Genomic DNA, 17,086 nt, shown 5'->3' with positions numbered 1-17,086 from the left:
TAGCGTTACAAGATTCGTACTGCATTTCAGTTGAGCTTCACCTCGTTCATGTCGTACGTTTTGCACCAGCTGTGTGTCTAACGGCTTTGATTGTGACGATGTTAGGAACATGTGTTGTTGTTTTTTATTCCCCACCTGGTTTTGCTGCAGTTGTACCCGTCAGTGGAAGACGTGAGGACGAGTTTAGAAGGCTATCCTGGTGAGTTCTTCCACGTTCATCTACAGGAAATAAAGTTCATTCAGAGATGTATTTTCTTTAGGGGTGTGCCGATTGCGATACGGTTCATCCGTGAGTAGGGATGATGTTTGATAAGAAATGATCGAGTTCGAGCCCATTATCGAATCCTCTTATCGAACCGATTCCTTATCGAATCTCTTATCAGATAGGTTGTTGTATATGGAAAAAAACACAATATTTGGTTGGACGAAAGCTCACTTTTATTTTATAAGAAAAAAATTAAATTAAATAAATAAATATTGACTGTTACCCCCCTAAAAAAATATATATATATTGACTTGTTACCCAAAGTATATTAAGTGGGATTTTTTCAGAAAAACAAATATATACAGTAACACAAAAACACCTGTCTCTGTGATCACTATAGGTGTATAAATAATAATATAGTGTTAAATAAAATCAGTCCCTTGGGCACAAAACTGAAAATAATAGAGCTCTCCAAAAAGTGCACTTCTGCTGCTATTGGAACATACTAACTACACACACTATGACACTAAGAACACCACAGTCATTTATCAACAATTCTTCCCAAAAATTATTTGGATGGTGGAAATACACGACTGGCAGCCATTTTAAGTCCTCAAAACATCCATTGAAACAGTGCACAAAAATCGTTTTTCAATAAACATCTTAGTATCATATATCAGTATATATAGCCCCGGGGGTAGATGGGATCCGCCCGGAGTTCCTTAAGGCTCTGGATGCTGTGGGGCTGTCTTGGTTGACAAGACTCTGCAGCATCGCGTGGACATCGGGGGCGGTACCACTGGATTGGCAGACCGGGGTGGTGGTTCCTCTCTTTAAGAAGGGGAACCGGAGGGTGTGTTCTAACTATCGTGGGATCACACTCCTCAGCCTTCCCGGTAAGGTCTATTCAGGTGTACTGGAGAGGAGGCTACGCCGGATAGTCGAACCTCGGATTCAGGAAGAACAGTGTGGTTTTCGTCCTAGTCGTGGAACTGTGGACCAGCTCTATACTCTCGGCAGGGTCCTTGAGGGTGCATGGGAGTTTGCCCAACCAGTCTACATGTGTTTTGTGGACTTGGAGAAGGCATTCGACCCTGTCCCTCGGGAAGTCCTGTGGGGAGTGCTCAGAGAGTATGGGGTATCGGACTGTCTGATTGTGGCAGTCCGCTCCCTGTATGATCAGTGCCAGAGCTTGGTCCGCATTGCCGGTAGTAAGTCGGACACGTTTCCAGTGAGGGTTGGACTCCGCCAAGGCTGCCCTTTGTCACCGATTCTGTTCATAACTTTTATGGACAGAATTTCTAGGCGCAGTCAAGGCGTTGAGGGGATCCGGTTTGGTGGCTGCAGGATTAGGTCTCTGCTTTTTGCAGATGATGTGGTCCTGATGGCTTCATCTGGCCAGGATCTTCAGCTCTCACTTGATCGGTTCGCAGCTGAGTGTGAAGCGACTGGGATGAGAATCAGCACCTCCAAGTCCGAGTCCATGGTTCTCGCCCGGAAAAGGGTGGAGTGCCATCTCCGGGTTGGGGAGGAGATCTTGCCCCAAGTGGAGGAGTTCAAGTACCTCGGAGTCTTGTTCACGAGTGAGGGAAGAGTGGATCGTGAGATTGACAGGCGGATCGGTGCGGCGTCTTCAGTAATGCGGACGCTGTATCGATCCGTTGTGGTGAAGAAGGAGCTGAGCCGGAAGGCAAAGCTCTCAATTTACCGGTCGATCTACGTTCCCATCCTCACCTATGGTCATGAGCTTTGGGTTATGACCGAAAGGACAAGATCACGGGTACAAGCGGCCGAAATTAGTTTCCTCCGCCGAGTGGCGGGGCTCTCCCCTAGAGATAGGGTGAGAAGCTCTGTCATTCGGGAGGAGCTCAAAGTAAAGCCGCTGCTCCTCCACATGGAGAGGAGCCAGATGAGGTGGTTCGGGCATCTGATCAGGATGCCACCCGAACGCCTCCCTAGGGAGGTGTTTAGGGCACGTCCGACCGGTAGGAGGCCGCGGGGAAGACCCAGGACACGTTGGGAAGACTATGTCTCCCGGCTGGCCTGGGAACGCCTCGGGGTCCCACAGGAAGAGCTGGACGAAGTGGCTGGGGAGAGGGAAGTCTGGGCTTCCCTGCTTAGGCTGCTGCCCCCGCAACCCGACCTCGGATAAGCGGAAGAGGATGGATGGATGGATCTTAGTATCAAATTTAACCACTTTCCACCTTAATATTGAGTTACATAAACAAGTTAAACAGTTTACTTACAGACTTATCTTTTCCAAGGCTTGTAAGAGCTAACACAACTTGTCTACTTCTCAATTGTCTCATGAACTGGACTGACGTCGCCAACCCGGAAGTGCCCAAACTAATGACGCATAGTATTTTCATATCGCCACAAGGTGTCAGTAAGAGTGTCTACAATCAAATGGGCATAACATTGGGGCATTTTCTGTGGGACGGGATTCGTTCCCAGGGATTCGAATAAAGAACCAACTATTTTTCTTTACTATAGTGGCCTCGATAACGGGAACCGGTCCTCAAAAAGGGATTTGAGTCCATGGGATCGGTTCTCTTATCGAACAACCGGGAGAACCGGTTTTGAACATCATCCCTATCCGTGAGTGAGATCGACCGATACCAAACACATAAACAAACTGTTCATTTTTCACATGTATTTATGGTGAGTGTTATTGACAATAATATCAAGACAATATTAAACTAATTCCTTATTTTTTTAGCCAAACAAGGTCAATAGCACGCAATAACTAAAGCAAAAATCTATTAATAATCTAATTATTATTGGCCTGCTGCAATGCAGTTATAGCAATCATAGTTCCACACGTTTCTCTCACGCTTAATACGTGACGAACCGGCCAACGAACTCCCAAAATCTTTTCCAGAACATTTTTCCCCATTCAAAAATGACTTGGCCATTTTTCAAACTTCCACCATTTACACTTTTTTCATCCGATTCAAACCATTCCAATCGCAGGCTTTTCGTTGACATATTCCTAAAAATTCCCAGAATTCCAGGTTTTCCAGAACATTTTTCCCCAATCAAAGGGAATTGGCCATTTTTCAAACTTCCACCATTTACACATTTTTTAACCGATTCAAACCATTCCAATCGCGGGCTTTCCGTTGACATATTCCTAAAAATTCCCAAAACTCCAGGTTTTCCGGAACATTTTTCCCCATTCAAAACGAATTGGCCATTTTTCAAACGTATACCATTTACACATTTTTCAACCGATTCAAACCATTCCAATCGCGGGCTTTCCGTTGACATAATCCCCAAATTCCCAGAAGTCCAGGTTTTCCAGAACATTTTTCCCCATTCAAAGGGAATTGGCCATTTTTCAAACTTCCACTATTTACACATTTTTCAACCGATTCAAACCATTCCAATCGCGTGCTTTCCGTTGACATATTCCCAAAATTCCTAGAATTCCAGGTTTTACGGAACATTTTTCCCCATTCAAAGGGAATTGGCCATTTTTCAAACTTCCACTATTTACACATTTTTCAACCGATTCAAACCATTCCAATCGCGAGCTTTCCGTTGACATATTCCCAAAATTCCCAGGATTCCAGGTTTTTCGTCTATGTGGAGAACATATGATATAACGTCGGAAAGGTCTGGTTCGTGCCGATGGGGGTACTTTAAGTTGGGAACATTTTGTGTTACCTTGGCAATGCTGTTCACGAATAAACAAAAAAAATAGGCCAATTGAATGGGTACGTACCTTTATAATGGCGGATTTTTCCAAACTGAGATTACCTCCTCTTGTAGCTCAGCCATACTTTCACGTAGCTCGGTGCTTAACATCTCATTTTGTTCACAAACGTGTGTACTTTAACCCTGGCTAAAAAAGTTTTGACGTCCAGTGTTTGGTTTTGGCTGGATGGTCGTAGGAAGGAGGTGAGCGCCATCGGCCCGGCCTTCCTCCATTAAAGCGGATGGCGTCCACTCTTAATTTACTGTGTGGAAGCCCGGAAATGTAGCTTTTTTTTTGTTGAACAACCTGTCCTCACGGCCATATCCTTTATCCCACTGTCATGTGTTTCGGTGAAAACGTTGACACACATGTCCTCTCTCAGAAAATGTCACTTTTACAGAGGTCGTGTGTCCCATTTGGCTTCTGGTGGCCCTCGAAGCCAAGAAAGTCAGCTAAATCTCTCATTGACTCCAACGTTAGATGTCGGCGCCAAAAAAACACAAGTTCTTCTTTTCCTACTCGCTCTAACTCGGCCATTTCTCCACTTATCGGGAATCTGGGAACCCCGGAACGTTCCTCAAAGCCTTCAGGCGCTCACGGTTTTTACGAAAAGTCGATATCTCAAAGAGCTTGCCCACAATCAGACATTGTTCGGCGTGAAGTTTTTCAAAACTGCTGTCATTGTGTAATGGTAGCAGCTTCATCTAATTACATGAAGTCCTTTGAAGTCATGTGACAGCCCCTCCCCTCAGGTATTATTCAAGTTGATTATATTATATAATTATAAATAAATAAAAACAATATATACAATTTAAATATTGTAATTATAATTATATAATAATATAATTAAATTAGATTTTTTTTTTTTTTTTCCGAGTTTGTAAATATTAACAAAAAATAAATAAAAACGCCTAAAATCATGACATGATAATTTAAAAATAAAGACCTTTTTTTTCCCTCGTCTTACTTTGGCCAAAAATTGAACAAGCACATTCTGAAAATGTAGAAATTACAGATAATAAAACACTTAAGATCCTAGGAGCTATGAGCTATGTTGTCCGGGGGCTTCCATGCCCCCTGGTAGGGTCTCCCAAGACAAACAGGTCCTAGGTGAAAGATCAGACAAAGAGCAGCTCGAAGACTTCTATGGAAATGCAAGAACCGAGACTCAGATTTCCCTCGCCCGGACGCGGGTCACCGGGGCCCCCCTCCGGAGCCAGGCCCGGAGTTGGGGCACGATGGCGAGCGCCTGGTGGCCGGGCCTGTCCCCATGGGGCCCGGCCGGGCACAGCCCGAAGAGGCAACGTGGGTCCCCCCTCCAATGGGCTCACCACCCATAGCAGGGGCCATAGAGGTTGGGTGCAATGTGAGCTGGGCGGTAGCCGAAGGCAGGGCACTTGGCGGTTCGATCCTCGGCTACAGAAGCTAGCTCTTGGGACGTGGAACGTCACCTCGCTGGGGGGGAAGGAGCCTGAGCTAGTGCGCGAGGTAGAGAAGTTCCGGTTGGATATAGTCGGACTCACCTCGACGCACAGCAAGGGCTCTGGAACCAGTTCTCTCGAGAGGGGCTGGACTCTCTTCCACTCTGGCGTTGCCAGCAGTGAGAGGCGACGGGCTGGGGTGGCAATTCTTGTTGCCCCCCGGCTCAGAGCCTGCATGTTGGAGTTCAACCCGGTGGACGAGAGGGTAGCTTCCCTCCGCCTTCGGGTGGGGGGACGGGTCCTGACTGTTGTTTGCGCTTACGCGCCAAACAGCAGCTCAGAGTACCCACCCTTTTTGGATTCACTCGAGGAAGTACTTGAGAGTGCTCCCCCGGGTGATTCCCTCGTTCTACTGGGGGACTTCAACGCTCATATTGGCAACGACAGTGAAACCTGGAGAGGCGTGATTGGGAAGAATGGCCGCCCGGATCTGAACCCAAGTGGTGTTTTGTTATTGGACTTTTGTGCCCGTCACGGATTGTCCATAACGAACACCATGTTCAAGCATAAGGGTGTCCATATGTGCACTTGGCACCAGGACACCCTAGGCCGCAGTTCTATGATCGACTTTGTAGTTGTGTCATCGGATTTGCGGCCTCATGTTTTGGACACTCGGGTGAAGAGAGGGGCGGAGCTTTCTACCGATCACCACCTGGTGGTGAGTTGGCTGCGATGGTGGGTCCGCTCCCTGTATGATCAGTGTCAGAGCTTGGTCCGCATTGCCGGCAGTAAGTCGGACACGTTTCCGGTGAGGGTTGGACTCCGCCAAGGCTGCCCTTTGTCATCGATTCTGTTCATAACTTTTATGGACAGAATTTCTAGGCGCAGTCAAGGCGTTGAGGGGATCCGGTTTGGTGGCTGCAGGATTAGGTCTCTGCTTTTTGCAGATGATTTGGTCCTGATGGCTTCATCTGGCCAGGATCTTCAGCTCTCACTGGATCGGTTCGCAGCTGAGTGTGAAGCGACTGGGATGAGAATCAGCACCTCCAAGTCCGAGTCCATGGTTCTCGCCCGGAAAAGGGTGGAGTGCCATCTCCGGGTTGGGGAGGAGATCTTTCCCCAAGTGGAGGAGTTCAAGTACCTCGGAGTCTTGTTCACGAGTGAGGGAAGAGTGGATCGTGAGATCGACAGGCGGATCGGTGCGGCGTCTTCAGTAATGCGGACGCTGTATCGATCCGTTGTGGTGAAGAAGGAGCTGAGCCGGAAGGCAAAGCTCTCAATTTACCGGTCGATCTACGTTCCCATCCTCACCTATGCTCATGAGCTTTGGGTTATGACCGAAAGGACAAGATCACGGGTACAAGCGGCCGAAATTAGTTTCCTCCGCCGGGTGGCGGGGCTCTCCCTTAGAGATAGGGTGAGAAGCTCTGTCATCCGGGGGGAGCTCAAAGTAAAGCCGCTGCTCCTCCACATGGAGAGGAGCCAGATGAGGTGGTTCGGGCATCTGGTCAGGATGCCACCCGAGCGCCTCCCTAAGGAGGTGTTTAGGGCATGTCCGACCGGTAGGAGGCCACGGGGAAGACCCAGGACACGTTGGGAAGACTGTCTCCCGGCTGGCCTGGGAACGCCTCGGGATCCCCCGGGAGGAGCTGGACGAAGTGGCTGGGGAGAGGGAAGTCTGGGCTTCCCTGCTTAGGCTGCTGCCCCCGCGACCCGACCTCGGATAATCGGAAGAAGATGAATGGATGGATGGAAAACACTTAAGTTAGTTGGAAAGTCCGAGGAAAAAGTTGGTGCGGTTTCAAAAAAACCATGAAGATCTTTGTTTCAGTGTTTTTACAAAGCCAAGGTTAAACTGTAAGCACTTCACTGTTTAGCGTTCTCATGTTGGCAGTTCATTTAAGACGTGTTTGGAAACGCAATCGCCGCGTTGATGACACCCGCAACTGCCACAACACATTCATTCCCCTCTGTCATATGTCCTATTTTACTAATGGTAACTGTAAACATGCTATTGTTAGCATGCTAGCTTTTTTAGCTAATTTAAAAGGTATAAATCTCAGTGTCATATGTCACATTTTACTAATGGTAACTAAACATGCTGCTTTAGCATGCTAGCTTTATTTCGCTAATTCAAAAGGTATAAACATCAGTCATATGTCGTATTTTACTAATGGTAACTGTAAGCATGCTGTTGTTAGCATGCTAGCTTTTTTAGCTAATTTAACAGGTTTAAACCTCAGTGTCATATGTCACATTTTACTAATGGTAACTGTAAGCATGCTCTTTTAGCATGCTAGCTTTTTTTCGCTAATTCCAAAGGTATAAACCTCAGTGTCAAATGTCGCATTTTACTAATGGTGACTAAGCATGCTGTTGTTAGCATTCGAGCCTTTTCAATTAATTTAAAAGATATAAACCTTAGTGTCATGTCGCATTTTACTAATGGTAACTGTAAGCACTTCATTGTTTAGCGTTCTCATGTTGGCAGTTCATTTAAGACGTGTTTGGAAATGCAATTGCCGCGTTGGTGACACCCGCAACTGCCACAACACATTCATTCGCCTCTCATATGTCGTATTTTACTAATGGTAACTAAACATACTATTGTTAGCATGCTAGCTTTTTTAGCTAATTTAAAAGGTATGAATCTCAGTGTCATACGGCACATTTTACAAATGGTAACTAAACATGCTTATTTAGCATGCTAGCTTTATTTCGCTAATTCAAAAGGTATAAACATCAGTCATATGTCGTATTTTACTAATGGTAACTGTAAGCATGCTGTTGTTAGCATGCTAGCTTTTTTAGCTAATTTAACAGGTATAAACCTCAGTGTCATATGTCACATTTTACTAATGGTAACTGTAAGCATGCTCTTTTAGCATGCTAGCTTTTTTTCGCTAATTCCAAAGGTATAAACCTCAGTGTCAAATGTCGCATTTTACTAATGGTGACTAAGCATGCTGTTGTTAGCATTCGAGCCTTTTCAATTAATTTAAAAGATATAAACCTTAGTGTCATGTCGCATTTTACTAATGGTAACTGTAAGCACTTCATTGTTTAGCGTTCTCATGTTGGCAGTTCATTTAAGACGTGTTTGGAAATGCAATTGCCGCGTTGGTGACACCCGCAACTGCCACAACACATTCATTCGCCTCTCATATGTCGTATTTGACTAATGGTAACTAAACATACTATTGTTAGCATGCTAGCTTTTTTAGCTAATTTAAAAGGTATAAATCTCAGTGTCATATGTCGCATTTGACTAATGGTAACTGTAAACATGCTGTTTTAGCATGCTAGCTTTGTGAGCTAATTTAAAAGGTATACACCTCAGTGTCATATGTCGCATTTTACTAATGGTAACTGTAAGCATGCTGTTAGCGTGCTCGCTTTTTTAGCTAATTTAAAAGGTATAAACCTTAGTGTAATGTCGCATTTTACTAATGGTAATTGTAAGCATGTTGTTGTTAGCATGCTAGCTTTTTTAGCTAATTTAAAAGGTATAAACCTTAGTGCAGGGGTGCTCACACTTTTTCTGCAGGCGAGCTACTTTTCAATTGATCAAGTCGTGGGGATCTACCTCATTCATATATATAATTTACATTTACTTATTTATGAAATATATGTTTTTGTTAACAAGTTAAAGGTGTTTAATGATAATACAAGCATGTTTAACACAGTTAATATTGTTAAAAAAAATAAAGGTGTTTAATGATAATACAAGAATGTTTAATACATATAGTTAATATTGTTAACAACTTAAAGGTGTTTAAAGATAATACAAGCATGTTTAACACACATAGTTAATATTGTTAATAAGTTAAAAGTGTTTAAAGATAATACAAGCATGTTTAACGCATATAGTTAATATTGTTAATAAGTTAAAGGTGTTTAAAGATAATACAAGCATGTTTAACACATAGTTAATATTGTTAACAAGTTAAAGGTGTTTAAAGATAATACAAGCATGTTTAACACATATAGTTAATATTGTTAATAAGTTAAAAGTGTTTAAAGATAATACAAGCATGTTTAACACATATAGATTCCTTTCTTTCATGAAGACAAGAATATAAGTTGGTGTATTACCTGATTCTGATGACTTGCATTGATAGGAATCAGACAGTGGTGATGATAATGTCCGCATTTTCGAATGGAGAAAAAAAGTCCTCCTTTCTGTCCAATACCACATGAAAGTGGTTGGTTTTTGGCATCTTATTTGTCCAGCTTCCGTACTCCTTTGTATACACTTTACAAGAAATACATTGTCGGCAAACTCCGTAGCTTGCTAGCTTGTGCACGCCAGCTTTCTGAGACTCTTATTTTGGTAGCGCAACTGTGCAGTCGGTCTTTGGAGTTTTGACGAGAGGTACGGCGCCAGAGAAAGTGTTTCTCGCCTTCCAGTCGGTAATTTTAATGAGCTGGCAGCAGCCAGCGTCATCTCAGAAGACCCTCGGGTGCCGTGAATGTCAATCAAGTGACGAAAGTGACGTCATAGTGAAGATTTATGATCGCTCATTTTTAGGACTATTTTTTTTATGCCTGGCTGGCGATCGACTGACACACCCTCCGCGGTCGACCGGTAGCTCGCGATCGACGTAATGAGCACCCCTGCCTTAGTGTAATGTCGCATTTTACTAATGGTAATTGTAAGCATGTTGTTGTTAGCATGCTAGCTTATTTTGCTCATATAATTGAGAAGCGCTGATTTAATGTGCGGTCCTCTTGTCCTCCACAGCCGGGGGTTCTCTTCCCTACAGCATCCAGACCGCCCAGAAGCAACTTTGGCTTCACTCTTACTTCCAGTAGGGTTTTTTGTTTCCGTTTAACAAAGCTCACATCTATATATATATATATATATATATATATATATATATATGTATATTGCAATAAAAGCGAGTGTGTTTGTGTGCAGCCGCTGGCAAGCGGACGCAACCGGGAGGACTCACGCCATGCCGCACATCAAGACGTACATGAGGGTGTCACCGGACTTCACTCAGCTGGCCTGGTTCCTGGTCACCAGGTGAGCGTTTGTCCGGTTGGATGAATACTGACACCTACAGGACAGGAGTGGAACTATTGACCGTTTCAACCCGACAGTGCCAACCTGTCCAAAGCGGCGTGGGGGGCTCTGGAGAAGAACAACACTCAGGTGATGGTTCGATCCTACGAGCTCGGAGTCCTCTACGTGCCCAAGGCTTTTGTGAGAACCACACACACACACACACATGTACATGCACACACACACACACACACACACACAACTTATTATGATGTTTGCTACAGAACATGAAGACGTTCCCGGTGCAGAAAAGCCCGTTTCCTGTCTCGGCGTCTTCCTCTGGGTTCCCCGTGCCCTTTGACCTTCCGCCGACGCGCTACTCTGCTCAAGGTACACATGGCGCCGTGCATATAAAGCAGGGGTGGGCAATTACTTTTTACCAGGGGCCGCATGAGCATACTTGCCAACCCTCCCGGATTTTCCGGGAGACTCCCGAAATTCAGCGCCTCTCCCGAAAACCTCCCGGGACAAATTTTCTCCCGAAAATCTCCCGAAATTCAGGCGGAGCTGGAGGCCACGCCCCCTCCAGGTTTATTGTTAGGCAGTTTCATTAATGTCCTCCCAGCACAACAACAGCAGTCACGTTTTCGTCTACCGTAAAGCAGTTTGTCTGCCGTAAACAGCAATGTTGTGACACTCTTAAACAGGACAATACTGCCATCTACTGTACCGGTACATGCATATGTGACATTAACATCTAGGGCTTTTAGAGAGTGCAGTGCACAACTGCGCACACAACAATGAGACGAAGCAGAATGCATCATCAGAGAGGGTGTTCAGCATGGTTAGAAAAATAGTGACAGAATAGAACAAGGATGGACAATTCAACCCTTAACTCAACAATGAGTAGATGAGTGTTATGTGTGTGTATATGTGTAAATAAATGAACACTGAAATTCAAGTATTTCTTTTATATATATATATATATATATATATATATATATATATATATATATATATATATATATATATATATATATATATATATATATATATATATATTTTTTTTTTTTTTTTTTTTTAATATATATATATATATATATATATATATATATATATATTAAAATAAATATATATATGTATATCTATATGTATATACATATATATATATATATATATATGAAATACTTGACTTGGGGAATTCTAGCTGTAAATATACTCCTCCCCTCTTAACCACGCCCCCAACCACGCCCCCCGCCACCCCCACCTCCCGAAATCGGAGGTCTCAAGGTTGGCAAGTATGCGCATGAGCAACCTGAACACTGCTGGAGGGCCAAACCGACAATATTTCCATTCAATTTTGCTCAAATTATTTTTGATATACCGTAAGATAAATAATAATAATAATAATTTCATTTAACCTAACTTAGCTTTATACAAAAGCAGATTGTTTTTGATGGTTTTATTTTTAACACTGTCTTACACAACACTTCCTGATGTATAATACAATGCAAAAATGTCAATTTCTGTCACTTTATCCTGCATCCTCTTTAAAAGTCCAACATTTTTCCCCGTCAGATTGTTGTCACACCTGCCAGCTTGTCCCATTTCTTAGATTAGATTTTTAGATTTTAGATTTAGATTTATTGGTCCCCTTGGGGAAATTCATTGTCACTGCCGTACATTTAAACAATAGACATTAAACATCACAAAAAAAAAAAAACAACAAAAAAAAATAACAAAAAGACATCATACATGACCAACACACATTTACAGGCTTGTCAGACAGGTCGGCCGGACCTGCTGTTAAGGGCGGCTATAGCTGCAGGGATAAGGCTTTTCAGTCCTAACATGTCCAAACACGCATTTACCTATGTGAACAAGTCATTACCTGTGGTTGTCTCTTTAATTGACTGCATGGCTGCCAGCTCCTCCGTGATTTGAAAGTCTGCAGTTATCCCACGTAAGAAGATGAGCAGCTGGGCGGTGTCACGTACATCGCAGCTCTCATCCAAAGCCAGGGAAAAACAGTCAAAATTGGCCGTTCTGTTCTTCAGCTGAAGCTCCAAGTTTCCAGCGATGGTCTCAACCCGCCTCGTTACAGTGCGTCGGGAGAGTGACACGTTCTCAAATGCGCCCCTCTTCTCCGGGCATATCAGCGCAACAGAGTCCAATAAGCACTCCTTAATAAACACTCCGTCAGAAAACGCCTTACTTTTTCTGGCGATTTTGTGAGAAATGGCGAAACTTGTCCTGACAGCTGCATCTCTGGGGGAGTGAAATTTGGCAAAAAGTCCTTGTTGGGTTTGCAGTTTTACCATCAACGCATCAGCCTCCCTTGCGCGCGCTTCATCAGACAGATTCCGGTATTTTTCCTCGTGCTTCGTCGTGTAGTAGCAATAGATACTTTTTTAAATGTATTTTGTAATTTATGATTGGCCTCAAGCGGGCGGAACAGGGACGCGCAAAGGGCTGGTATAAAGTATGAAAACATACACCTACAGGTCCCCACATTGTAGTATTTACTCTGCTCCAGGGACACAAAAAACATTCATGAAGTTTGCTTCTTTTATGAATTTATTAAGGGTCTATTGAAAATGTGAGCAAATGTGCTGGGTCAAAAGTATACATACAACAATGTCAATATTTGGTTACATGTCCCTTGGCAAGTTTCACTGCAATAAGGCGCTTTTGGTAGCCATCCACAAGCTTCTGCTTGAATTTTTGACCACTCTTAACAAAATTGTTGCATTTCATCAAAGGCGTCATGGGTTTAATTTAACTATAAGATAAAGATTCCTATTAGTGACAAAAAAAAAATCGAGATAATGGGAAAATAAAATCGAAATTATTAGATAAAAAGTCCATTATGAAATAAAGTAGAAATTTTGAAATAAAAACTAATAATTATGCAAATAAACTCATAATTATGACTTAAAAAGCTGAAATTATGAGATAAAAAGTCGAAATTATGTCAAAACAAGGACATTATGAGGTATAACATTGAAATTATGAGTTAAAAACTCATAATCATGAGCTAAATTATGACATTAAACAATTTGGGATAAAATAAAGTCTAAATTATGAGATTAAAAATCTCCATTTTATGATGAAAAATCACAATTAAGAGATAAAAAGTCCTAATTAGGAGATAAAAAGTCGGAAGTATGAGAAGTCATAATTATGAGATAAATAAGTCATAATTCTGAGATAGAGAGTCGAAATTCTGAAATAAAGTCATATTTATGAAGATCATACATGACATAAATCGAAATGATGAGATCAATTTATAAAATTATTAACTAAAAGTCGAAGTAAAATAAAAAATGTTATGGAATAAACATTATGAGATAAAAATCAATCATACGATAAAAAAAATACTATTTATGAAAAAAATTGAGATACTGGGGAAAATAAAATCGAAATTATTAGATAAAAAGTCAATTGCGCCCCTCTTCTCCGGGCATATAAGCGCAACAGAGTCCAATAAGCACTCCTTGATAAACTCTCAAAACGCCTTACTTTTTCTGGCGATTTTGTGAGAAATGGCGAAACTTGTCCTGACAGCTGCATCTCTGGGGGTGTGAAATTTGGCAAAAAGTCCTTGTTGGGTTTGCAGTTTTACCATCAACCAGAGGTGGGTAGTAACGCGCTACATTTACTCCGTTACATCTACTTGAGTAACTTTTGGGATAAATTGTACTTCTAAGAGTAGTTTTAATGCAACATACTTTTACTTTTACTTAAGTATATTTATAGAGAAGGAACGCTACTTTTACTCCGCTACTTTTATCTACATTCAGCTCGCTACTCGCTACTAATTTTTATCGATCTGTTAATGCACGCTTTGTTTGTTTTGGTCTGTCAGACAGACCGTCAAAGTGCCTGCCTTACTGGTGACGTTTCACTTCGTTCCACCAATCAGATGTAGTCACTGGTGACGTTGGACCAATCAAACAGAGCCAGGCGGTCACATGACCTGACTTAAACAAGTGTAAAAACTTATTGGGGTGTTACCATTTAGTGGTCAATTGTACGGAATATATACTGTACTGTGCAATCTACTAATAAAAGTTTCAATCAATCAATCAAAAGTGTGAAGGAAAAAAGATACTTTTTTATTTCAACCGTACATCCCGTCAAAAGCCTAAAGACTGACTGCACAGTTCCTGTCTTCACAATAAAAGTGCCGCTCCATCGCGCCTGCGCTTTCAAAATAAGAGTCTCCGAAAGCCAGCGCAAACAAGCTAGCAAGCTAAGGAGTTTGACGCCAATATATTTCTTGTAAAGTGTATAAAAACGAATATGGAAGCTGTACAAATAAGATGCCAAAAACCAACCACTTTCATGTGGTATTAGACAGAAAGGAGGAACTTTTCTTCTCCATTTGAAAACGTGGGCGTTATCAGCACTACTGTCTGATTACAATCAACGCAAGTCATCAGAATCAGGTAATACACCAACTTATATTCTTGTCTTCATGAAAGAAAGGAATCTATATGTTAAACATGCATGTATATTCATTAAAACATCTTTAACATGTAAACAAAAACAGCAAAATAAATACATATAAATTATATACTGTATATATCAATGTATGTATATATATATATATATATATATATATATATGTGTATATATATATATATATATATATATATATATATTTGTGTGTGTGTATGTTACTCATCAGTTACTCAGTACTTGAGTAGTTTTTTCACAACATACTTTTTACTTTTACTCAAGTAAATATTTGGGTGACTACTCCTTACTTTTACTTGAGTAATAAATCTCTAAAGTAACAGTACTCTTACTTGAGTACAATTTCTGGCCACTCTACCCACCTCTGCCATCAACGCATCAGCCTCCCTTGCGCGCACTTCATCAGACAGATTCCGGTGTTTTTCCTCATGCTTCGTCGTGTAGTAGCAATAGATACTTTTTTAAATGTATTTTGTAATTTATGATTGGCCTCACGCAGGCCGGACAGGGACGCACAAAAGGCCGGATGTGGCCCGCGGGCCGTAGAATGCCCAGATCTGGTATAAAGTATGAAGATATACACTTACAGGTCCCCACATTGTAGTATTTACTCTGCTCCAGGGACACATGGCGCCGTGCGTATAAAGTATGAAGATATACACTCACAGGTCCCCATATTGTCGTATTTACAACAGAAGCTAGCTTTTCTTTGCACATTTTGCAGGTATATACAGTCGTGGTCAAACGTTTACATACACTTGTAAAGAACAAAATGTCATGGCTGTCATGAGTTTCCAATCATTTCTACAACTCTTAGTTTTTTTGTGATAGAGTGATTGGAGCACATACTTGTTGGTCACAAAAAACATTCATGAAGTTTGCTTCTTTTATGAATTTATTATGGGTCTACTGAAAATGTGAGCAAATGTGCTGGGTCAAAAGTATACGTACAGCAATGTTAATATTTGCTTACATGTCTCTTGGCTAGTTTCACTGCAATAAGGCGCTTTTGGTAGCCATCCACAAGCTTCTGTTTGAATTTTTGACCACTCTTGACAAAATTGTTGCAGTTCAGCTAAATTTGTTGTTCTTTTTTTACATGGACTTGTTCTTCAGCATTGTCCACACGTTTAAGTTAGGACTTTTAGGAAGGCTTTTCTAAAACCTTAATCCTAGCCTGATTTAGCCATTCCTTTACCACTTTTGACATGTGTTTGGGGTAATTGTCCTGTTGGAACACCCAACTGCGCCCAAGACCCAACCTACGGGCTGATGATTTTGGAGGTAATCCTCCTTTTTCCTTGTCCCATTTACTCTCTGTAAAGCAATAGTTCCATTGGCAGCAAAACAGGCCCAGAGCATAATACTACCACCACCATGCTTGACGGTAGTAATGGTGTTCCTGGAATTAAAGGCCTCACCTTTTCTCCTCCAAACATATTGCTGGGTATTGTGGCCAAACAGCTCCATTTTTGTTTCATCTGACCACGGAACTTTCCTCATGGGCAAAGATAAGACCTTCTGGAGGAAAGTTTTCTGTGGTTAGATGAAACAAAAATGGAGCTGTTTGCTGTTACCAGGCTATTTTTGTTTTAGCTAATTCAATAGGTATGAACCTCAGTGTCATATGTCATATTTTACTAATGGTAACTGTAAGCATGCTGATATTAGCATGCTAGCTTTTTTAGCTAATTCAACAGGTATGAACCTCAGTGTCATGTCGTATTTTACTAATGGAAACCGTTAGCATGATGTTGTTAGCATAACTTACAACTTTAGAAGTGACCAAAACTATTAATTTATACATTGAGGTTTTTTTTTACGTAATGCTCTTTTTCTTATACATTGAGGTTTTTTTACGCAATGCCCTTTTTTTCTTTGTGGACAGATCAACCTTGGATCTGGAACATTCCATACGGCCAGGCTCCTGACACACATGGCAACGTCTGGGTTCCCTCCTAAAATTATTAATAATAATAAAAACACACACAAATGTTGTTGTTTTTTTTACTGGGAACACTTGAGTTTCTATGGACGCCCCTTTCTGCCACTAAACAAATATATAAACACCTGGTAAGTCATAATTATGAGATAAAATAGGAAATTATGAGATATAAAATTGAAACTATGAGATACAATTTTTTAAGATAAAATAAAGTCAAAATTATGAGATTAAAAAAAATCTTAATTTTGAGATTAAAAATTAGTTATGAGATCAAAAAGTAAAATTATGAGAAAAAGTCATAATTAGGAGATAAATCTAATTTATG

The 17,086-nt window shown here is 41.5% G+C and overlaps 1 protein-coding gene across 2 annotated transcripts in view; it reads left to right on the top strand.

Moving 5' to 3' along the window:
- Positions 1-16,809, top strand: part of tdp1 (tyrosyl-DNA phosphodiesterase 1) — a 45,696-nt gene extending 28,887 nt beyond the window's left edge. For both annotated transcript variants that reach the window (XM_061963678.1, XM_061963680.1), the window contains exons 11-16: positions 151-199; positions 10,071-10,137; positions 10,248-10,355; positions 10,433-10,535; positions 10,619-10,724; positions 16,705-16,809. In XM_061963678.1, the coding sequence (XP_061819662.1) occupies positions 151-199; positions 10,071-10,137; positions 10,248-10,355; positions 10,433-10,535; positions 10,619-10,724; positions 16,705-16,778 (507 nt within the window). In that variant the 3' untranslated portion in view covers positions 16,779-16,809. The remainder of the gene's footprint in view (positions 1-150; positions 200-10,070; positions 10,138-10,247; positions 10,356-10,432; positions 10,536-10,618; positions 10,725-16,704) is intronic.
- Positions 16,810-17,086: the final 277 nt, after the last annotated feature.

This window comes from Nerophis lumbriciformis, linkage group LG06 (genome assembly GCF_033978685.3).
Source record: "Nerophis lumbriciformis linkage group LG06, RoL_Nlum_v2.1, whole genome shotgun sequence".
Taxonomy (NCBI): domain Eukaryota; kingdom Metazoa; phylum Chordata; class Actinopteri; order Syngnathiformes; family Syngnathidae; genus Nerophis; species Nerophis lumbriciformis.
Note: the sequence above shows the minus strand (reverse complement) of the source record. Positions and strands in the feature narration are given on the sequence as shown.